At 46.3% G+C, this 24,413-nt stretch overlaps 1 protein-coding gene across 3 annotated transcripts in view; it reads right to left on the bottom strand.

The window, feature by feature from the left end:
• Positions 1-334: 334 nt before the first annotated feature.
• Positions 335-24,413, bottom strand: part of LOC126529206 (cytochrome P450 3A24-like) — a 37,429-nt gene continuing 13,350 nt past the window's right edge. For 2 of the 3 annotated variants that reach the window (XM_050176804.3, XM_072289846.1), the window contains 10 exons: positions 23,297-23,422; positions 20,299-20,548; positions 12,782-12,912; positions 10,344-10,452; positions 8,955-9,021; positions 8,787-8,895; positions 7,341-7,429; positions 6,449-6,589; positions 5,330-5,495; positions 335-678 (listed from right to left, as the gene is read on the bottom strand). In XM_050176804.3, the coding sequence (XP_050032761.1) occupies positions 589-678; positions 5,330-5,495; positions 6,449-6,589; positions 7,341-7,429; positions 8,787-8,895; positions 8,955-9,021; positions 10,344-10,452; positions 12,782-12,912; positions 20,299-20,548; positions 23,297-23,422 (1,278 nt within the window). In that variant the 3' untranslated portion in view covers positions 335-588. The remainder of the gene's footprint in view (positions 679-5,329; positions 5,496-6,448; positions 6,590-7,340; positions 7,430-8,786; positions 8,896-8,954; positions 9,022-10,343; positions 10,453-12,781; positions 12,913-20,298; positions 20,549-23,296; positions 23,423-24,413) is intronic. The other variant, XM_055069684.2, reaches the window with a different exon arrangement.

Raw genomic sequence — 24,413 nt, 5'->3', positions numbered from 1 at the left:
ATCTGAAGTGATATTCTCAATGGTGACATTACCTTCGAAGTTTCCGCGCCCAGAGAGAAAGACAGAAAGGAAAGAGAGGAGAGGGAAGGAACTCAAACTCACAAGGGTCCGGGTTGGTACCCTACACAGAGGGCAATGGAAAAATTCAATAAAAAGAAGAGTCTTTCACATTGCCTAAAGATATTTCTCGAGCGAGATAAATTTCCTTAGAGTCTAGTTTAATATTCCACTCATTATTGCAACGTTGTTGGCATGAATTGGAATATGGCAAAAGGGTTGCAGAGATCAATGGCGGAACAATAAAGCGCATCATGTTAATACTAAATTACACATGTGATATGCACAAACATTTATTGAATCGCGACGCATTATGTGACATACAGTGCCCGAGCAGTTTGCCGAGGACCGACACAGGACTTTCGTATCAGAAATGACGCTCCATGCTGTGCCATTCTTTTTTCTTCATTAACGCGCAATGAACACTTGCAACTCTTTCTCTGTGCTTTTGTCTTCTGCATGCGCGACGGCAAATGATGCTTGGTTGGCTGGACTCGCTTGAAAAAATTGTTGCGCAGTCAATCTGTCTTGTTATGATCCACGCATGAGCTTTTCAAGACGGATCCAGACTCCGTCCGCGGGACATGCAATTATGGAGTACGTGTGCCGTTTCAGTTCACCCTGATGAAGAAAGAGAAAATCAACAAGTTCATGAATGAGGGTACAAAATTGCGTATTACAGTGATAAAAAAAAAAAGTGGCATCGGCAGCCAACAAAAACGTGCTGGCAACAAAAAATTCAGCAGTCGTTGACTCGTCGCCTAAGTATGCTAACGACAATTACTTATAGTAATATTCCCAGCTAGCGCTGTCGCAATTGGTATAAATTATTAATTTCTCCTGGTCTCAAGTTCACCAAGTCCGTTTCTCACGATGTGAAAGCTGCACCTATTCATTAAGAATGAGTGTTCCATGGGTAGGTGTTCAATTTAATTCTGGGGCTTTAGAAGCCGAAACCGCGATATCATAATGAGGCACGGCGTAGTGTTGAACTCCACATTAATTTCGACCACCAGCGGACCTTTAACGTGCTCCCAATGCACGGGGCACGGGAGTTCTTGCATATCGCCCTCGTCATACCAGTCGGTAGTCTTCCGGGAAGTTACGGCTCTTCACATGGACAAACATTCGAGACACGCAGTGAAAATCGACACCAACTGCTTAAAAAAACGAACACGTGTTGATCGCTTCAAAACGCCGATAGGCCCCGCGTTTTGAGAGGCGAACACGTACGGACGTGCCAGCACGTCAGTGTTTGCGCTTGTGCCCCAGCGTAAAACCGGGTACTTTTCTCTTTCTCGCGCTCTTCGCGTTGGGGCATTGAACCCGAAATCCCCGGGCACGGAGACCGAGAATGGGCTTGCGCTCGAGCATGATTCGTTCTCTGTCCTGGACGAGGGGCGGGCTTCGCTGGGAGAATAGCATTCACATTTCGTTCCCGAGCCGCTTGCTCAATTCAGTGCTCTTTGCTTACGAATGCAATTAAACACCTTAATCATGCAATTAACATCCTTAGCCTCCTATCTATCTATCTATCTATCTATCTATCTATCTATCTATCTATCTATCTATCTATCTATCTATCTATCTATCTATCTATCTATCTATCTATCTATCTATCTATCTATCTATCTATCTATCTATCTATCTATCTATCTATCTATCTATCTATCTATCTATCTATCTATCTATCTATCTATCTATCTATCTATCTATCTATCTATCTATCTATCTATCCATCTGTGTCTGTCTGTCTGTCTGTCTGTCTGTCTGTCCGTCCTCCTTACTCTGCTTTCTCCGTAATAAAAAAAACTGTTTAAAGTTGTGCTGGGCAGATTCGAAACCATGTCACACGGCTTCCTCAAGCACAGCAGCCCGACGCGATAGCACTGCACCGCGAAAACCCAGGTTCAGCGAGGGATTAATTCTCAGGGTTAGCACACGCAGGCGTGTCCCCCGTGCAGTCTGAGAGGCCTCGCAAACAGAGGAGGACTTCGCGCGCCAACCGCTAGGCGGTGCACCGTGTCCAGAGAGAACCATGGTAGAGGAGCCCGGTTGTCGCAAACGACTCCTACAGATGACACGTTTCGACGGCGGCAATACGGTGGGACGCTACGTCAATGTTGTGGTTTCTGCCGGAATATTTTTTAAGACGTGCGCCACGATACGCACCACAAGTAACGAGACAGCGGAAGAAGTAGCCATAGCGCTCGCAGTAGCTCAGGCTAACGCAAGCGTGATACTCAGCGACTCTCAGACGGCAATAAGAAACTTTGCCAACGGCCGAATCTCCCCGTAGGCACCACGCATTCTTCTTAGAGGAGGTCAAAATTGCAAAAGAAAGGTGTACATAACATGGAAATGAGCTCACACCCTGGCAGAGGACGGCAACAACGAGGCGGCACTCGACGCGGCTCGAGGACTTACGGACCAAGCCGCAGTCGCACGTGAAGCCCCGACACCCTCGGACGTGACGGTGCAGTAAATGAGTGGGTGTGGAAGTACAGACTGACAGCATATAATGACATCACGAAACACTATAGGTTACAGAGGGGCATATTCCCGCGACCTCACCCAAAATTATCAAGAAAGCAGTCTGTCGCATGGCGGCAGTTACAAACTATAGCTTATCCGAATCCTGCGCTCTTTCACATCATATATCCACATATATATCAAACGGACAAGTGCAACGCATGCGAATCCAGAGCCACTCTGGAGCATATATTGTGGGAATGGCGAGGGATACATAACAATAACGAGAACGCGGCCTCTAGCAACAGCCTTCGCACGCGCTGGGAAGTCGCGCTGCTCAGCCCCACCCTCGTGGATCAACTATGGGCCGTCCAGCGGGCTGAGGATGCCGCCAGGGTCGACGAACTCGAGGCCGTCACCTAGGCGGGGCCTTTGGCCTTCCCCACCAACTCGCAGGACACGCAATAAAGTTATTTTCGTCCATCTCTTCGGTTACGCATTGGCCCTCTCCACTTACCGACCAGGTCAAGCTCCTGGTCACTAGGTCGACGTTACTTCTGGAACTGAGAAGCTACCGCTTTGGAAATCAACGCATTTGCAACGCTATGCGTCGGCAATGGGCGCTACCGGAGTCCTTTGAGTGTTTTTTGAGAGTACCGGAGGGTATCTCAAGCACTTGTGAGAGTCTCCACCAATACGCAGATGTCTCACTTATAATTGGTATTGAGCGTTAGTTGCGAGAAGTAAGGATTAACAGGAGTCTAGTGACTTGTTTTACATAGCTGTGCCACGAATCTCGGTGACCGCGCTCTACTATGCAACTGCCGCCTGCGTCAAGCCGAGAGAACGTTGGTAACAGCAAGCAGCAGTGAGTTCTGTAACGAAATGGAATCTAATTGAGAAAATTATAAATCATTTTGTGCTGCAACGCAACCTAGCAATTTTCTTTTTTCAGTGGTTGAATGCATTAACCTGATTTTAAACGGGACATTTCGCGTCGTTAGAACTAGTACCGCGTATTTTCATCGAGGCGGCGCCAGTAGATAGCTCGCGCGTGACGTCACGAATGCAGCTTAATTCTTGCTGTAATGGCTGTCCAATGGGGCGCCTGGGATGACGTCCGTCCTGCCCCGCGGGTTACCTGCTTCCATGGAGGACGGAAAGCCTAGTAGACACCCAGGCCCTACCGGCTCAGCTGGAGACTATTAGAGCCGTGGGAAGGAAGGAAGGAAGGAAAAAGTGGAGAAGGAAGGCAGGGAGGTTAACCAGTTTTGCCTAACCGGTTTGCTACCCTACACATGGGAGGGGGATGGGGGGGATGAAAGATGGGGAGAAGAGATAGAGGGCACATAACACGGCACACACATCGTTGGTTACAGCCTGTCACTCTTGTGCGGTACGTGACATCACTGTCACAGCCGCTTGTCCAAGCCCGTATCCTTCATAAACCGAAGTAGTCCCTTCGTCGCCTTCAGCTGCGATGTCTTCAGTCGGCGATATGTGAAAATGGTTGCAACTGACAATGGTCTATTGTCAAGGTGCGCTAGAACGGACGCCAGCGGACTCAGCTGCTCACAGTGCTCCATTCCCAACAGTGCGGCTAGGATTACATCAGTGCAAGCTATCGGAGGGTAATGAAAGCAACTCGTCACATATGGTTTCCGGACGCAACTCGTCTGACCAACACAAGATGGCGTGCGCCGCCCAAGAAGTGGAAATAAAGCAGGAGCGCACAGGCTGTTGCCGCTTTCCTATTGTGGCCTCCTCTTCCTTGCTTTAGGCCCGCTGTTTTCGAGCGCATACCCTCGGCTCAAAGCTGGCGTGAGCGATCACGCTCGCCATAATGTCTTTTTAAATTGGGGAAATGTCGAACCAGCTCTCGAGATTCGAGAATCTAATCTCTGAGAGCTGAAATCGATGACCTGCCTAGAAGCACACCAAAAAATTAACTACTATTCTTTATGCACAAGCAAGGCAGAAAGCTGTTGTAATTTTGTGGAATATGCGTATAGGTTGCTTTCTTTTTACAGTTAACATACTTTTCAAAAATCATCTGTGTAACGCAGCAATGTTCTACACGTTGAGCTGGGTTACTACGAGAGTTGGACATTATTTGCATGAGGAATCGAAATCAGTGATTGAATACGTACGAAATTTCCTCTCATTAAGCTCTTGACTTACTTCTTCGTGGCACATGTTGCAGTTTACGAATTTCAGCCGGTGAGTTGGACGTGGAAAAGGTTCCAAAGATGACACCAGTTTCAAATCATGCGCTCCCAAAATGTGCATCGGAGATCCGGCTAATTTTGTTCTGTGCATAAAAGGGCGTATCGTTAAAGAAGCAAGTGGAACAACGGCGAATTGTTACCGCAGCTATGAGGGTGCTCATTTCAAAACTGGTGTTAGTGGGAGAAAAAAAAAAAGACAGTTCCAAACGAATGTGTCGTCCCTTGCTCAATACGTATATTGCAATATGCGCCCAAAGGATGTTAGTTAAATGTTGATTAGTGAAGTATTGTTGGTTCTTTAACTGTGTGTACGTACTGTGATTTCTTGCGGGATTGATGTCCGCCTCAGTTAGTAATGCATCTCAATGGGTATGCTTGTGACATATTTGACAGGCGATTAAAAAAACTATATTACCTCCAAAACGAACACCTGGTATGTAAAAGGATGGCCTCTTATTGCAAGTTTAAACAGTGCGAAAACACAAGGATGGCACACGTGCATACACGGGATGTTTGAATGTGCAATATGACGCGCTAACTTTCTGAAACAGAAGCATTCAAACGCTCCTTACGTTCACGTGTTTCGAACCCAGATGCAGCCGAAATCGGTGCACGAGCTTGGCAACAACGAGCGCCATTTCCAGCTGCGCTAGCTTCATGCCGACACAGTTTCGAGGTCCCACGCCGAACGCTTGGAAAGCAAGTGGGTCTCTAGACGCTCTCTGTTCGGAAGAGAACCTGAGGAAAATGAAACACAAGGCACGGCGTTGTCAATTCAACGAGAATGCAAAGACGCCCTCGTATCGTGCATTGGGCGCACGTTAAAGAACGACAGGTGGTCAAAATTAACCCCCAGTCGCGCACTACGGCTTGTCTCGTAATCATTTCCTCGTTGTCGCACAGTAAATCCCAAACATCTTTTTTTTATTGCAATGTGCCTTTTCAAGAAGCGCGACGCCAGGCTCACAAATGACCCAGAAGAATCAGAGGAGTGGAGGTGCTTGTTGATTTAGTAATTTAGCTGTCAGAAAAAAGTGAAGTCAGCAAATTCACTGCACGAAGTCAACATCCTTTCTTACGATAAATTGCTAAAGTTGAAAAAAAAAAAACGGGAATCTTCCAGATTTCTGTAACGATTGCTTATGCACAACGGACTGCCGCACACTGAAATACAGCCTCTTTGCTGTGTTAGTCGACGTCAAACAACAAGAAACAATACTAGGACATCGGTGAATAGACATTGCTTTTGCATATAAACATTTATTCATTCATCTTTTGGAATTGTGGGCAGTGCCAACGGTAACTTATCTGGCAGAGCAGAAACCTTTGAGCTCTAGAGGATGGTCATGCAATGTTCATGGTGTCCCTGTCTGCCCTGGGACACAGTCCCAGCTGAAATCGTGCCGTTGGTCAGAGGCAACACACGTGGAGTCGGAGTTGTTTAACCACCATAACGGTTGTACGAATGATGCACCAGGCAAAGTATCCTGAGAATACGTGATCACGTTTGCTGGCTTCACACAACGTCGGGCTTTACTCCGAATCGCTCCATTTCTTTGAGGTATTTAGATGACGGGCCCATTGAGCAACGAGGATTTCGTGACCGTAGATTAGCACTTCGTTGACGCGTCAATCGGCAAGATCGCTGGCTGAACTACCAACGCGCTCTTGACCGTCTGTAGTGCGCTCACCTCTCTGGATCGAATTCATCTGGCCGCTCCCACAAGTTCGGATCGTGGTGAACCTGGTGACTGCACGCCATGACACTGACACCTTCCCGCAGAAGCACGTTTTCGTAGCGGTAATCGGCGGACGCGCGTCTGGTTGTGAACCTGCGGCCAGTAAGAATATAGAGAACCGGTCACGGTATTCACGATTTGTATGTTCTTCGATCATATAGCACGCGCCTCGTCGCTCCATCTCACAAATCTTCTGATTTTGTTGAGCGAATGACGGGGACAAGTGCCTCAAGCCAATATCTTGGATATGCGAGACGCTGTAGCTGATGACTACATTAAACATGATACCCTGCAGTTATCTACTTAACCGGACAAAACCTAGCGTATCACTTCTGCTACTCTGTAGTTGATTCTGTAACATTCTCATTGAACTGAGGGAAGCTTAAATCAAAGAACAGATTAGTGCTATTGACACGCTTGAGCGAAATTTCAGTTGTCGATGACTCGAGAAGCAATAACTGATAATTACTGAACTAATATTTTAACTCGATTAAAATTTCGTTGCTTTTCTACGAATGTATAATCTCCTAGACCAGAAATATACGTGAACAAGAAGTTTCAGTTGTGATAAATACGGATTGGTGGTTAAGCTTTGTGGGGGATAAAGGTCACTAGCCACTTGGTGTATTGTGGGGAACTGAATCTGTAGCCTAGTGTTCAGTATACCGAACAGCGTAGGCACGTCACTGATATCTGACACCTGACAGAGTAGGCAAAGCGACTACTTTTGCATAGAATTATTTGAGGACATAATAATTTGGCATCTGGGGTGCTTATGACGTAGGAAACAATACGATACAGAGTTGTTTTTCGTTGAAACGCCATGTGAAAGACAAGTACTTACGCGATCGCTGGAGTGTACATTCTCAGCGTTTCCATTATTGTCTGTGCAGTGTACTGTAGGTCAGAAATGGCGTCATAGGAGAACTGCCCCTAGGAGGCAATAAAGAGGAATGGCATATTCACTAAACATGCATGAAGAACGCAAGTGTTTCTTACACAGAAAAGTTCCTTAAATAAAAGCTAAAGTGTAAGAAGTAATGCCTATGAATGAATTTTTCCTTTTCAAGTACGAAAAACGAGCGTGAATTTGCTGCCTTTAACATCTTGAAGTGATACATCTGTAAAAGAGAGAGAAATGTAGACTTCATTGAAAGCATATTCAGTGTTTTTTCAGGTAGCCTGCGAAGGGGCCATCGCTGATGGTCGGGGCCGCTAGTCCAGGGCTCCGATGGCTCTTGCATCTCCACTCTCTGTATCAGCTTGAGCTGGTCGTCGACGCTACAGTAGATGTATCCGGATTATTTGGCCAGCAGCCTTTCTTTGAAATGCTTGACCAATGCTCAACACATGGGCATTTATGGACTTCGTCAGCATCGGAATGATGCCCTCGGAAAGAGGAATCGAACCTCGTGAGGTGCAGGAGGACGTCCGTAGCCGGTAAGCCGTCGTCTCATGATGGCACGGCACGGCATGACATCGCATGAAGTCAAAAAACGTATAATGATTACCTGTTTAACGAACCAGAGCCACCAACTAGAAGTAGCAATCTATTAGCGGCGCTGTTGGCCTCTGCTGATCGCGAGCTTCCTGTTGCGCGTGAGCATTGCAGGCAACGTGACGACCAGGTGGTTGCCGTGTCAGGAAATGAGCGGGGTTAGTTCGATCAAAGAACTTTTGGGGCCACTTGTGTCATGGCTGACGGACGCACAATCAAAGCGGCGTTACAAGTATCTCGCGCTCCAAGAGTAATGCGGGTAAAATCATAGCTTTTTCGAGGAAGCATATTACAGTGAAGCTGTATATAGCTAGCCGATTCGTCCGTCCGTCTGCCGCTTGAACGCCGAAAACTTGCCGCACATGCGCGAATAAAAGAAGAAAGAGCAGCGCGCGATTGGCTGCGCCAGTAGTGACGTTGTTGCTCTCCGTCGCAGCGCGACATGCGCAGCAATTCCTCTCCGGCTCCAAAAGGGGTAGGCCATGCATAATACGCACTCCATAGGAGCAGGCAGCGTTCGATCAGCAACGTGGCGAGCAGAACCGGGAACGAGCTCATCTACGCCATGCCGATGCTGAAGCGCGGTCAGAAGAACAGGATCGCGCAGCCCAGTGCAAGCAGCAACTGCGTACCGACGACCCGACAGCCTCCCAAGCCGCCGTTTAATGAACCAAAGAGATAAATGGAGAGATAAACACCAGGACCGCATGGTTCAGCTTCGCTGGTTAACCATCTCTAAAAAGTGCTTTGGTGGTAATTTTATACAAAAAAAGACAGACTGGATTGACTCACGTGTTTCGCGAGGGCGGCTTCAGTTTCAGCTCTGATCTTGTCCTGGACAGCCTGGAACTTGGCGATGCAGAACAGGCAGTGCGACAGCGTGACTCCCACGGTCTCGAACCTGTTTTTTTAAAGCCCCTTTGTCAAACTCCCACTTAATCTTTCATTATAAATACGCACCCGGCTTGAAGCATGTTGGCAGCATTCGTAGCAATGTCTTTAATGGGCATTACAACTTTCTCCTTGCCTGAAAATTGAGGGTGAAAATACAAATCGTTCAAGTGATTTCTAACGCGGCATGGGCGCTAATACAACGGTGTCAAGGCAGCATTGTAATTCAGCACGAGAACGACTATTGCATCTCTATGCTGTGATAATGTGAACGCATAAATGTCATTTCAGAGAAAAAACTCAGAATGCCGGAAGCCAAATTTAAAACTAGGTATGGCTAAGAAATAAAACGATGGTGTCCAGAATATATCACTTTCGTGCACGTGCAATACAGACTTCCGCAAACAATGTACACCAAGAGTAAATAATAAAAAAATGGGCGCTGCCAAATGCAGTGATAAAGGCTACCAGCATAGCAGTCCAATAATTGTAGACAATAAAATAGTTGCTAACTGCGGTGATAAAGGCATTTTAAAGACACTGGAAACATTCAGCATACAAAAACAGTGAACAAAAAAAAAAACATGTAGCTTTGCTAAGAAATCTTCAGAATATACGGGGGGATCATTTTTTAATTTTACCGAATTTTTAAACATAATTTGTGGCCGATAGCATAACCGCCTTCCTTGAGCCGGAACATTAAAAAAGTTGGAGATTACTTGCGCTAAAAATCTACACACATAATCAGCTAATTGAGGTAGAGTCACTACATAACTTGTTAAATACGCTACGTCACATATCGCAAATTGAGAATTGTAGCCTGTCAGACTGCAAAGGCACATCCCCTAGGAAGAAATTTTGAGGATGGTAACGGGGGTTACAGATCTGCGCTATCAAACACGCGGCAGAAATGTACTGTTCCGTACTTTTGGCAAAAAGCTTTCGTTTAAGTATTGACACACAAAAGTAACTGGAAAGTTCGTGCATTTCGTCACACACATTTGGGAAATGATACATTGAAGTTGGTGCCATATCCCGGAGATCGATTTCAAGGGGAAACGTCTTGCGAGCTCACCGGCTAGCTACAATTGGTAAGTTGCAATGCGCCCCGAAAAGTAATTAATTAGGCAGGTTATTTGTGAATTGCAGTTTATTTATGAAATACAAAACGTCGCCGTGGCTCCGGCAAAGTCGATCGAGGAGAGCGGGACGGTGCGTCGTTTGGCTTCGGGACTTTTTGCAATCAAACGCGTTGCGTGTCTGTGAAGACCCTGTGACGCTCCGCGCCTGGGCAGCTTATGGGATTCGACACTGGGACAGCACGACGACGGCGACGGCGAAATTGCACCTCAAATGTATGTGTACATAATTGCTATCGGAACAAAAGCATTTGTGGGAATGTATAGCTCGTGACGTGCATGAACTCGCAAGCTTCAAATATGTGACGGGAAGGCGCACCTTTGTGTAGTTCCCGTTCCTCCTCGGTCCAGTGGAATCCGCTCACGTCTATATGGGTACTGTGGAATTCCATTTCCAGCATGCACTGGAGAAGGTCTGGCCGTGTCAGCTTGAAATTATTAACGAGAATATCACTACCGTGCACCGAGTGATTAGCGCGGACGGACGAAAGAAGATGCTGTCTACGTTTGCAACATATTTCCTTAGGCAACGCTGTTTGCATTAGGACTGCGAAATAAAACTAGCAGCTCGCCCTTTGATTTCGTACAAAGCTATCGTTAAGAGAAAAGTTGAGCTTTTACGCACTGATTGAAATGAAGCTGACCTTTATTGCTTCCTAAGACAACTACTGAGGCAATACGACATTTTTAGTTAAAAGATATGGTTAAATGATAAGGACTGCTTGTATTCCTCCTTTTATTTCTACTCTGAAGCACCACAAAAATTTTGAAATTTAATGTGAACTACTCTTTCACTCAGTAACTGCCCACAATATAGATACCACAATGGTTTTAAGGTGTAGTTCAGAACGTGTATAAAATGGTTTAACCTTAATAAATTTTCGTGCAACACACATTATTTACGTGATTTCACTGCTTTCACATATTAGTTACCGAAGTTATTTGTTCTAAATAATATTTCGTACCAATAAATTTAATGGTATTTCTGATATTTACTTAGAAGCTACGCACCTGACCCTTGGGTGCTTGAGTTCATTTCATTTCACCCATTGTTTCTGAACGGCCGCGAGGTAATTACGAGAGCGAGAAGTACGATTCCGTGTCATACCAACACTTCAGAAACAAAATAAAGAAGACAAAAAGCAAGATAGTAACCGATATACTCAATGGACATAGCATGTTACACCAGAGTACCACAAAATAATGTGAGCGTCACAGATGCGATAAATAAAGAGATAAAGCGAAAAGTATTCCGTACAAGAATAACAGCACATTTTAGGAAAGGAAAGGCAGAAAGGAAGACCGAAAAGCTTTAAATAGTAAACTGCATAAAGCAACCAGGTCTAAATGATTAAATAAACGTAAGGAAAACAACAGGCAACTGTTCAGTCTAGATGATGTAGAATTCTAGTTTATCGCAAGATGTCTGGAGGAGGAGGAGGAGTAGATTTTAATGGAGAGAAAGGAGGAGAGGTCGGCCTGGAGAGCGTGTCTCTAGCCTGCTACTCCTCACTGGGGAATGGGGAAGTGGGAAATACAGGGAAAGGTAGGTGGCGGATGATTATGATATGGTACGATGAGATACTATATACACGTTGTCCAATATGCGGATGCGCACTGGAGACGCAATACACTAAGAGCAATCTTGTCCATACAAAAAGTAATCTTGCCACAAAAAGTTTTTGCGCAAACACATTTCGCACTGACTACACGTCTCACAGCTTCTATAGGCGATCATCTAAACCAGTCTCACTTAAAAAGTTCGAAAGTGCTTTTATGGCACGTTGGGCACAGTCAACACTCCTCCACACGCCCAAAAGCTTTTCTTCTGAAAAGGGGCGGGAGTCCAAGCTGTCAACTGTAGATTTGAGTTTTCTTCGTTCGGCCGCATATTGAGGGCACCCGCAAAGTACGTGAGCTATTGTCTCGAGAGTGTGACAGACGCTACATTCAGGGTCCCGTGTTTGTCCAATCTTGTGAAGGTATCGGTTGGTGTATGCCACACCCAGCCGTAATCGATGAATGAGCGTTTCCTGGCTTCTCCTCAACCGAAGTGGATGCCGGAATTGTAATCCAGCGTCAAGTCTATGGAGGCGCTCTTGTCGATGTTGATCTGCTTGCTGAGGCGTCTCATTCCGGACATACCATCGTGCTGCAGTGGATTCCTGGCCGTTGTGGAATAGCTGGAAACGAACAGGCTGACGCAGAAGCAAAACAGGCGCACACTGACGGAACTATTATAAAAATTCATTTTTCCCGGTATGACATTAACGCCTTGCTCCATACCTCCCTTAAAACTTCTACGGCGCAACATTGGGACAAGATGTCTGGTCTCAATGTACAGCTATATGACCTGGTCATTATTTTTGGAATGTCATCCAGAGGCCCGAAATTTCTCGCTTTTCACAAACGTAAAAAACGACAGTAGTAAAGTATCTAGTACCAGCTGATATGCTGATACAACTTTAAGGGTTCTGTTAAACACATAGTATTTAATTCGCTTTGAACCAACTTCGGCCTAAGCAAGCTATTTCAACTTCTCCTGTGTGTTCCAATAGTTGCTGTTAGCAGTAAAGCTGCCAAGAACTGTAGACCCCTACACCGATGCATGCAATGCACGCCCTGACATCGTCTGTAGCAATTATCAATGCTTTAAATAAAGACCAACATTCACAAGAATGTTTCACACATATATGTTGTCAAAGTCCTGGAAGCGCGGCTTAGCGCTCACAACAACACTGCGTTCATTTTGCTTACCGTCGAGTCGTTTCTCCGCATTTTGATGGCGGGTATGGAGCAATCGGCCAGTGACTGGAACGCATCGTATCCGAACCATCGTTCCAGAGTCAGCATGAGCGGAACGCAGCCTTTCACGTCCGAGAAAAGCTCTGTTCGTAATTGCATACAGCAGGAAAAGAAGACGAAAATGTTACAGTCACGTTTAACTTTGTCAACGCGGGTTACGCGCAAACGTATCGACGCAGCGAAAACTCACACCGAGCACAAACGGAAAGAGGGTGAACGCGGCGATTCTTTTAGAGCAATAGCTCGACTACTCGAGGCACAGACGCAGAAAACGCCTGGTTACGTAAATCTCACCTTCAAGCTCCGCCAAGGTCAAACTGGGACTTAGCCTGCCGCTTACGGCGGCTGCTGCGCACGCCGCGTGGCTGCCCGTACCTTTAAAGCTATCTGGGACGTGTACAAAGCGCGCCGAGTGCTGGTAGCTGCGCATGCGCTGTGCCTTCGACTTTTTGATCGCGTTAGAGCGAGACGCATCAGGAAGGTCAATTCGCTCGCTGCTGCTGCCGCGCCGAGCATCGTCTGTGTGTTGTGTTGTGGTGCACTTGTAGATGCGCTAGTTGCTCACGGCACCGAGCAGCGTCTGCATCCTTTTCCAAAGCGAGCAAAACCGCGTTACCCATTGACAAACTTGGTTTCACCGCGTTTAACCGCGACAGTTTGTCCTCCACCTCCAGGCACCTTCCTCCTCCGGCGCTGGCTTCCCTTAATTGAGGCTACACATATAATATCGCCGATTTGACAAAAGTGGCGTATATGATTGCGCCCAAAGAGCTACACAGTGAAAACCCTTTATAACAAAGCTGAGGATCTCGAAAGTTCTTGGTTATGCGAGTAAATTTCCTGTAAAGATGGCGCACCGTAGCGCGTGCTACACGGAAAGCTAAACATGCTCGGCGAAAGAAAATCCTTATTAGCATGATTTCAAAAGATACTCGTGAAGTAACTATAATATTTCTTCTGCATAATTAGTTTGGCAGAATGTGGGACTGCAGACAACGCTATGGCAACGAGCTTCGTAACGCGCATAGGGGCAAAATTCGGAAGTGACGCAAGGCACACATGCGTAGCGTCGGTTGCTCGCATCGTCAAGATTCTTTGTAAGTCTGCATGTTCTTCACCCTGCTATCTTCTTCGACCTGCGTATAGTCCTTGGTGGCCTCGGCGATGTCGCCCGGCGTCAGGTCAAAGTAGCTGACCCCCTCGGTGGAAAGTCGGAGCAGGGGAGGTGTACCACAACTATAATGGTACACGGACCCTCCTGCTCGGAGGCGCTTGCGACGTTTGGCCCCATTACGCGCGCTTGTTATAAAGGAACAAATTTGCCTTCGGGTTCATCGGTATTCCTCAGTTGTACGCGCATGTTCGTTGTAGCGGTCCTCCCTGCAGAGGCATTCACAATACACGTGGTAGATAGGAATTTGGCCGGGAGGTGCGCAATCCTTCGTTTTAACGTCATTTCGTTGTAGAGCTATTGCAGTGTATTCCGTAATCATTGATGAAAGAACGTGTCACGTCGAACATGCGGTTAGAGATTGCCCCGCCTTCACCAAAAGTGGCCCTGTGCACCAATAATAATGTGAAACGGAGCCGCATTGCTAAAGCAGAAGAATGTGCAATTGGCCCGCACCTTCATGCGCGGATTTTAACCCGAACGTGTTTCATGCTGGGCTCCATTAAACATCATTTCATTGTATCCAGCCAGATATCTGCTCAGTTGTTGATTTAGGCACCGCTGGCCTCCTTGAAGCCCTCGGGTTCAGCGAAAGCAGGGAGGAAAAAGTGAGCATGTCCGCAATAGAGATTAGTAAGAGGCGATTGGAAGATTGGTGGAAGTAGGGAAACGAGCCGCTCCCCCCTCCAAAAAAAAAGAACGGCGACGTACAATACCAAAGTTCACAATGAAGAGGTCAGAAAATTTGGTTATGGGAATTATTGGTGGGTTTCTTGTTTTCTTTTTTTCTTTCTTAAGCCAGGTAGGGCATTAGGCAGTATAATAGCAAGAGCTTGGTGACACAACACACAGCCTCGTTCCAAACGGGACGCTCATAACATCCATCCATGCATCCATCTGTCCGTCCATCCATCCATCCATGTAGAGGCAAGATTTGTCACGGAGGTTGCTGAGGGGCCTCTTACTATAAGAGCTTTACCTCGAGACCAATTGTGATTTGCCTACTGAAATACATGTAAAACGCCGAAATTATTTTGTGAGAAAGCCGCTGGACCGATTTGATTGAAGTTGGTTGAAAGTGAGAAAGAAGGTAAACTGTAGTGAGTCCAAAGCAGCATCTTGATTTCAGTGATGAAATACCTTTTGAATATTCTTGAAAAGTGATGTTTGAGAAAGTTTACGCTCCAAGTCAACAAATCAGTAACTCTGCAGAAAGAACAGATCCGAAGATTCTACTAACTGCCAGTTTCAAAACATCTAAGGCGAGTGCACTGGATGTACTGATTTACTGCATAAGTGACATTGTTAGCATGTTCACGGAGGTTATGCACAAGTCCTACTCTTAATTTATTAGTGTATTTGAGAGTGGTGTATATTAGATAATTTCTTAAGCTTTACATGATTTAACAAGGACACTTTACGAAATTGTTATAGCAGGTTTTATCACCGAGTTACAGAGGTGAAAATTTACTACGTCAGGTTTTATTTTTTGATTTGCAATTTCGAACAATTTTCATCAAATATAAGTGCCTACATAATAGAAAATACATTGCTTGCTCTATCTACCTGGGTTGAACTTTGTCATATAAAAGCAATGCAATTCAAAAGAATAAGTTAAAATGTAGTGATTGTAGGCAGTGGATCTTTTGTTCAGCCGGCTATTTTTCAAATAATGATGGCTGAAGATAAGAAAATTTCAAAAAGCGAGATTATATTGTTAAAACTAACTTAGCAGTGAAAAATGCGTTTGTAGTTATGTAAGCTGCGTGTAATAATACATCCGAAGCTGCCAAAGGGGTGCAATACGCACTGCCTAGGAAATATGCCAATAATATGCGAGCTGGTGTCTTGTAAAACCTTTGTTAAGGTTGTAAACATCGGGCATAAGCTGTAAATTCTTACATGCGATCTACTATAGCCTTAGATGCTCTAAAAGATGCAGTTTACAAAACTGCAATATCTGTTTTTGGCATAGAGTTAGGGATTTGTAAACTTTGCACTTTTTTTCTAAGCTTTTCAATTTTTTTGGTAAAGTTTGTGAAAACATCTGAGGCCCTAATTCAAAATTTTGCTGTCTGCAGTTGCTAGAACTTCACGTACTTTCTGAAATGCAGAAAGATTACTTCAAGTTGGTCCTCCGATTGTCTGATAAAAAGTTTTCTGGGTTTTAAGTGTGTTTAAACCGGTGGCATTGAAGCTGGACCCGATGAAAGGATTTGTCTTTATGCTTATATCTATGCTGAACAAACCAAATTTGCATGGCCTGAACTGCTTAGAAAAAGTTTCCTTAAACAAGACACGATACGAGCACTGACTCACAATCACGGCCCAATTCTACCTGCAGGACGATAACATATACAAGAAACGAGGGATTGTGTAAACGGCACCTTCTCAAAGTAGTGTCCGAGTCTTCAGTCACTAACATATAACAACATAGACCCACGGAGAAGCAAAGTTAGGCATAAACTAATTGTCGCACGTATAAAATGATGTTCCATATATGCAGTGTACACAGTGATTGTGTACCATGATAATATGGCAGAGACACTCTACAATTTTCGAGTGATGCTGTCAGATGTGCATAAACAGAAATGATCCCGTATACGACAGCACGCACACACAGAAGTTACCTACGTTCTGTGCACATTCAGTAAACACCTCTGATGGCCTGGCTACAAGCTTAATTTTCGACCAGCCTGGTCGAAAATTAAGCCGTAGGCGTCCATCAGCCACCGACAGGAAACGGCATGACCACTGTCGAAGGACCTCTTCTTCTCCAAGGAAGAACAACTCCTCTGAGAGAAACGACAGAAGCTCAGAGTGGAGCCTCCCCAGAAGTGGAAACAGAGCGCGGCGACGATGCCCAGCGGCAACTGCCTCGCACCGGTTACGCCACAGAGAAGAAAAGGCCCCACCCTCCGCAGCAACTAAAGGTCGCGCAAAGCGGCCACATCTGCAGCGGCCAGATGTAACAAACCGATTAACCCGGTGAACTCCAAGGCCACGATAACCGGTGTGTATGGTGTCAAGGGGAACAAATCTATGCCCGCACTCGTAACGCAGGTTATCCTGAATAGCCATCCCACATGCTCTGGCTAGCCCGCAAACTAGGCCTAAATATATTCATTACCGCCGTGAGTTGTTATAACAAAAAGTTGAAGTGATAGATATTTCGTCCCTCCTTTGTATCCTTTATGTGAACGGCAAGAAATGTAGCAAATTAAAATGTAGCAAGTTATCCCGAAATGTAGCAAATTAAAATAATGCTCGCGGTCAGAGCAAGCACCACGAACTTGTTGCAGTAAGGTTGACTACACGAGAAAAACTGCGTCAGACGGCCGATCTGTTTTTCATTAACTGCGTCATAACGCCGGCGACCATGCCTCAAGGTATAACAAAAACAACGAAATTAATTACAATAATTCACGGCGTAAGAGAAAGCGTTGTCAACTTGTCCCAGTAAGGCTCTGTACAGGCGAAACTAACTGCGTCACACGGCCGATTTGATTTTAATTAAGAAAGCGAAAGAGAGAGAAATAGAAGACAGGAGAGGCAGGGAGGTTAACGAGACGCACGTCCGGTTTGCTACCCTGCACTGGGGGAAGGGGTATGGGGATAACTGCGTCACATAGCCGGGTGCGGCACGCATGCCCACAAACTACAGAAATAAGTTATGATAATTTTGGGGCTCATAGAAAGCGTCGCAAACATTTCCCAGTACGAGTCATTAATTCAACTGGGCCTGGACGGCTGAGCTGTTTTTCACTGAGTTGCAAGTCTAGATACCGTGTCGTAAGCCTAATTTCTTGAAATGTGAAATGTGACTGTGAAACGAAATTTCTCAACTTGCCGCAGTCAAATAGTTCACTGGTGCCGTGTCGAAGTGCAGAAGAAACTCAAGAATTCGCCGGGAGCTCAACAAACCATGCTAAAAAAACAAAACAAAAAAACAAGCAGATGGGTCGTCGAACAGGCCAACGCTCACTTGGGCAGCCGGCCTCGCTCGCTTCGGCGGCGTGTCTGACGCATGACGCCTGCATCTGGCGTGCCATTGGCCTGTCGTTAGGTAACGCAACAAGTCGCAAAGTATAACTTAATTTATACGCAAATATTTTGTTTTGTCAAGCAAGAATAAAAAAAATAAAACCATGTCTGTAAGCTTCATTTCACATTTTTTTTCGATGCTCGCGGCAGCGAACTGTCGACATTAATACTAGAGTGACATATTTCCTGTTGCAAGTCTTCGCCGAGTGTCCCCTCTTGTTGAAATTCTTTCTCAATGGCCCGACGTTATCGGCGTGCGAGCGAGGGTAGCTCGACGTCGGACGCGTCGAAACGCATTGGCCACGTCCGGTTACGTCGGCTACGCCAGTGCTTCGAGACAGCGATCGAACTAAAGACGCTATTGTTGTGGCCAACGTGACGTAACTTGTGGGCGCACTCACCGTACGCCGGACTATATTTAGCCCTTAACGGCTGGAGTGGCGCATCGACGGCGAGCCCACTCGCGGGCGAGTTCTCGCCGCGACTCATCGAAGGCTGCCCGTTTCTCGGGAGAACGCACAACGCGTGGCCATCCCACCCGTTTACCGAGACCGAACTGAACGGAAACGAAGCCAGCGCCGCGTGCGCGATACCCTTTCCTGCCCTTTCTCTTCCCGGCGGAAGCGACACGGCTCTGATTTTTTTGCGCGCATAGCGTGAGCGCGCGCCTATGCAGCTGGAAAGCTTGCTAATGAATCACGTGCGGCAGCCACGGCTGCCGCCGCTGTGCATGTTCGCGGCGTCTCTTTGCATGTCTAGCGCTTACGCTTTCAATGTGGCACAACAGGCACCGCACCGTCGAACGATGCGTGTATACCCAAGCGCTATCACAGTCATGTCTAGCCACCGACCTCGGCAATGTCGTCATACCTGGCTTAACGATGATTGAATACCTAAGTATAATAATTACAGCTAAATCAAAAGTAAACCAAGTGAAATCAAGACTTAAGCAGGCTTAACGATGATTTCACTTTGCATATCCAGTGTTAGCTGAGCTAAGCCGCAGCCGAGACAGAGATGAAAATGAGAGAAAAGCAGGAAGGTTAACCAGAGTTAAAACCTCCGGTTTGCTACCCTGCACTAGAAAAAGGGGAAGTAAAGACGGAAATAAGAATGTGACAAAAATAAAAGCGTGGAAAAAAAATGAAACATGAGTGCAACGGGATCATTATAGTCTTTCTAATAGACCACTGCCACGTAAAAAGGTCAACAAAGCCATGACCGACTTTCGCTGCAACGACAGTTCATGTCGGCATTCCAAAATTGACTGTTCTGAAAGTGGCCTGTCGTCAAGACGTGCCAACGCGGCCGCTAGTGACAGCCGGTGCGCGCTGTGTCGAGGACAGTGGCAAAGTACGTGTCCGATAGTTTCCTCGCCGCCGCAGTGACTGCAAGCCGCGCTGTCGTCCATACCGACTCGGAAAGCGAAATATCTTGTATAGGCGACACCAAGCCACAGTCGGCAAAGTACTGCCGTCTCGAGTCGAGAGAGTCCTGATGGGGTCGAAGTCGAAGGGATGGGTCCAGTCGGTGTAGACGTGCGTGCTTCAAGCTTGGTGTGTTCCATAATGTTCTGATGATTTCATTTGCAAGCACACGAATTTTCATTGCAGCATCTGTTCTTGAGAATGGAATGGAGTCTTGCAAGCCCTCCTCATGTGCAGATCGTGCTGCTGCGTCGGCATGTTCATTGCCCATTATGCCACAGTGGCTTGGAATCCACTGTAACGTGATGTCGTGTCCTTGCTCGACGAGGTGGTGAAGCAGAGTTCTGATTTCTAGAACTAGTTGTTCGTGGGGTCCTCGGGGCGATGTTTGTATTGGATCATCGTTTGTATTTATGTATGTTTGTATTGGATCATTGGATATGGGTCTTACGGGTGTTTTCTAAACGATGCTAATTCCTTCTCAGCTGCTATTTACATCTCTATCTTCACAACTTGCAGGCGCAAGTGCGAATGAGCTAGCGTGAGACAGGGGTAATTGGAGATCGCTGGGAGAAGCCTTTGCTCTGCCAATGGGCACAGTAAGAGACCAGTGATTATGATGATTATGATGCTGATGAAGATGTTGACTCAAGCTGACCGATGGTCCACGTGAACTAACTTACGCATCGCCGTGGTAGCTCAAAAAAGGAGTAATTGGAGATCGAAGCCTTCGTTCTGCCAATGGGCAGTATATAGGCTAGTGATCATGATTATGATGATAATGATAATGACTTCTATTGACCGATGCGGCACGTGAGTTAACTTACGCGCCGCCGTGCGGAAGAGAGTGGCCAGTGTTCCCGGAAGTACTGACGTGGCGTGCACGAAGAGTGGGTTGCTGGTGTTTTTTTGGACGTCAAGACGCATACCGAACGTGGTCCTGGCGACCAGGTCGAACGCCAGGGTGTTCAGGTAAGGTCGCACGTCAATCTGCCCACCAGACGGGCCTTCGCGAACGCTTCGTTCATCGAGGATCTCCAAGAAGCTGCCGACGGCTTCCACCATGCCTGGAACAAACTGGTCAAGTCGAATCGTTTACGGCACGCTTCTCGAAATTACTCAATGAGTAAGTGAGTTTAATTTTAATGTTAGCAGTACGATGATCAACACACACATACATAGATACTATTCTGGATCCAACTGTACTGTTAGAGGGTCCCGTTTTATTGACCCTAACAGTGTGTAAATAGCTTTCACTAGGAGTTGTAACACAAAAAATTCCAATTATCACACAAAATACTAGAAACAACTAACATTTTGAGGCAGATATCATAAACAATATTTACAGAACAAATAAATATTTGTGCACAAAATACTTTACTATTACCTATTTCACACAGCGATTCCATTAAGCAGTCGTACTGGGCCAGAAAAAGAAAAGAAGACCAGCTCTCATGCTTCAGTGGAGATCTGGGGTAGGAGTTGTACATAATGTTATGCACTCTTTAGATCTATCGACATCCTCATGAGTTGTTCTCTAAGGATCACGTGCCAATTATGCTGACATTATGATATATTTAACAGCTATCTATGAGTCTGCAATGTCACCTATTGTCATGCCTTCCTATATCTACATAGGCGAAGTTTCGATCTGTGTATTATGGCAAGTTTAGCGTCTTTTGCATGAAGCTATACCCATCACCTAGATAGTGAACGCTGTACTTACCCAATATGCATGTTCTGCAAAGTTTACTAAACTAAAATGCTGCAGGTTCGCATGAAAGGCCAAGCAGTGATTGCGATACCAAATTATCAGACAGGGGAAGCAGTGATATCAGTACATGTATAAGGTGTATGAGCTGCTGTACATATTCACTTATTGACTAAGTTAACGAGCACGGTGTAAGGCGGGCACTGGCAAACGGAAACACATCTGACTCAACGTCCGCGGACACGTGCTCTCGGAGCGCTGGCGTGATGAAGAGCGGCAGCAGCGGCGAGCGAATTCCCCATCGTGCTAAGTCTCGCTTCAACGCGAACTGGGAACTCGAGAACACAGCGCACACGAAGCCATCTGCTATTGGGTGGGTTCCACCGCATATCACCTCGAAGATAGGGGGCGCTTGGCCGCTCTCTGCGGCGTCATGCGCAGCGACAGCTGCGAACGGGGTAACCGCAGAAACGCGCGTTACGCTGTACCTCCCCCCCCCCCCCCCCCCCTCTTCCTCGCGCACGCAAAATGGCGGCGCCAATCCTCCATGCCATGCTCCACTGCACACGCGAAACGACGTCACCGCACCAAGAAAGCATTCTCTTCGAGTCACCCTCGCTACAGCATACGGCGTGCGGCCGCGAGCTTACGCGCTCGGGCTTTTTTACGGTACATCACGGCGACACCGACGGCGACAACGACGTCGCGAATTCGCATGAAGTGTCCGTGTAATTGCTTTCGCAATAATAATGATTTGAGGATGCCTCTTTTTGAGCTTCCCAGCCACTTGTCATCGCCCAGTGATCGTCGCATGAAAGTTGCCTTATTGCAAAAGCAATCTCTACTCTCGATCTTTTATTCCTAATACAAGCCGAAACTGAAATTGCCTTCCCGCTTCTGTCGCCTTCACCACTCGTCTTGAAATGTCGAACCCTGCTGTCTATAGCCATGCGCTGCTTCATTATATTGGCTTATTTTTTCTGTAACCAGTCCCCTCTGTATTACCTGTATCGCTCCTTGAGGTAAATAAATGAAAAAGGGGAAATGAAGGAAATGAGGTGAACAAGTACACCTCTGATTATTACGACGTGCGCGATGTCTGAAGAATAATTAGCATCACAAGACAAGGCACTTCATGTTCTGTGTGATGCTAATGGCTTTAATGTCTCCCACTAAACAGTTCTGTGTGCCGGAAGAGTGAAGTTATAACACAACTATTGTGCTTTGGACAATGAAATACGGCAGGGAAGTAGTGGTACCACAATTCCCAAAGCCACGGCTGCATTGTTCTGTTGTAGCCTCAAAACACGGCTTGTTTAGAACACAGCCAATGTTGAAATTCTTTCATCCTAATTTCACATCGGCTAACGTTCGAGGTATAGTACTGAGACTCGACACATCTCAGAGTGTGCGTTGAGGATAGGAAGATAGGAATTTACGAAGGTAGGCACCATTGACAGTTAAATAAATGCAATTGCATTAAAGAGATCAATACAAGGCACTTGCTATTGAGCACACCGTATAAAAGAAACAAACGAGAAACACGGAGTTTAGACTGACAAAATGTTCTTGGAAAAGTTTGAATGCAAATTCAGGTGAAAGTTTTTTTTTTGTTCTTTAATTTTGCGTCACAGTCTCAGTGCCGATAGGTCACTGTGATGTCACGGATTTCAATGTATCCTTTTTTCATACTTGGGTCGCAGTGCCTCAGTGAACGTTCTTGAAACTTGGCGTGCTTGATATTTGGCCTCTTTAGAACACAATTAAGTCCATTTTTGGCCAATAGATACCTAACTAGGCACTAGTATGCGCCGTAAAAATCCACAACGTAACGGAAAGCAAGTGCAGGAACTTCAAGGTGACGTCACTAACCGTATTTACATTTTGTGCCCTTTCTCGCTTACCAAGCCTCTTCTCCTGTTGACAGTGGTGTCTTATATATTGTGGAAGACTAATCTACTAATACATAAGAAATATAATTTTATCGTGGGTGTCCCTGCAATGTCATTCGTTGCCATCGTCAGGCCATAAGAACGAGAAAAAAATTGAAGGCGCTGGTTACAATCACCGGTAGCGGAAGGCAACCGCTCGCTGACAGAAGAAACCGTGCCTACCGCTCGCAGCTTGTTTGCCGTGAATGCCGGAGAGATGCATCGCCGTATCGCTTTCCACCTCTCCGCTCGTGCGATGCTAATCGAGTTGCGGAACGCTGGATTGTCGTTCATGGATCTCCACACAGTCTGCGAGGAATACACAGGGCAGTCACAAGTGAAGAAGCGCATCGAAGGTTGCCGCGAGCATTCGAACTGTTAGTTACGCCTAGCATCGCAGCACGCGCATTACAACGTGCACCTCATTTTCGTACTCTTGTTTTGTCGCAGAGCGATGTGCGTTGTAACGTAAGCTTCGAGGGGAGTATGGTAGCGCGATTCAAAGACGGGACAAGAGAAGACACAAAGGGACACACACAGCGCTGTGTGTGTCCCTTTGTGTCTTCTCTTGTCCCGTCTTTGAATCGCGCTACCATACTCCCCTTGAAGATGCATTACCAACAAGCCCACATTGCAACCCTCGTAAGCTTCGAACTTCTAATTTCGTACAGCGTCATCAATGCCTCAAAACTTGACAGAAACGGACACTTGCGTGGAAGGAAGCTCTTTCATGTGCGAGAATTGCTTGTGAACTATGCAGTTGGGAATTATCACCATGTACACGTTCCAATCATATAAATTGAGCAGCAAAACTCCTTCAGTCAGTTATAGCTTCTTTTTCTACTTTCACTCGATACTTCGGCTTCAGTGATTACCGTAGTGCCTATGAATACTATATTCATGTAAAAGTCTAGAGCTCTCCGACATTGGATACGAAATGAGAAGCAGGCGTACAGGAAATACATCGGACGAAAATACTAAGCGCTGCGAAATGTGACTCATACATAGCTGTAGTTTGCACGCAAGGTGCTAAACTGAAAATGGCAGCCACCGTCACGTGATGAAAAGCCCCGCGTACAAATCTCCAGCCCCCTTGTAGGCGCGTAGTCAAACGCGCGCGACCACACGAGACGAAGTGCAGGCCATTGGCCTAAGCTATAAACCCGTCGCGTCTGAGTCCTGGCAGCTACCCTGCAACAGTGACACATCGAGGCTTTTTGTGACAACGCCAACTTGCATTTATACAGCTTTCGTGGAGTGCGGGAAACAGAACTGTCACGAGTGTCGACGATGGGATAGT

The sequence above is a fragment of the Dermacentor andersoni genome, chromosome 8, assembly GCF_023375885.2.
Source record: "Dermacentor andersoni chromosome 8, qqDerAnde1_hic_scaffold, whole genome shotgun sequence".
Classification (NCBI taxonomy): Eukaryota; Metazoa; Arthropoda; class Arachnida; order Ixodida; family Ixodidae; genus Dermacentor; species Dermacentor andersoni.
The sequence above is the reverse complement of the archived record's forward strand: the minus strand, read 5'-3'. Positions and strand labels throughout refer to the sequence as shown.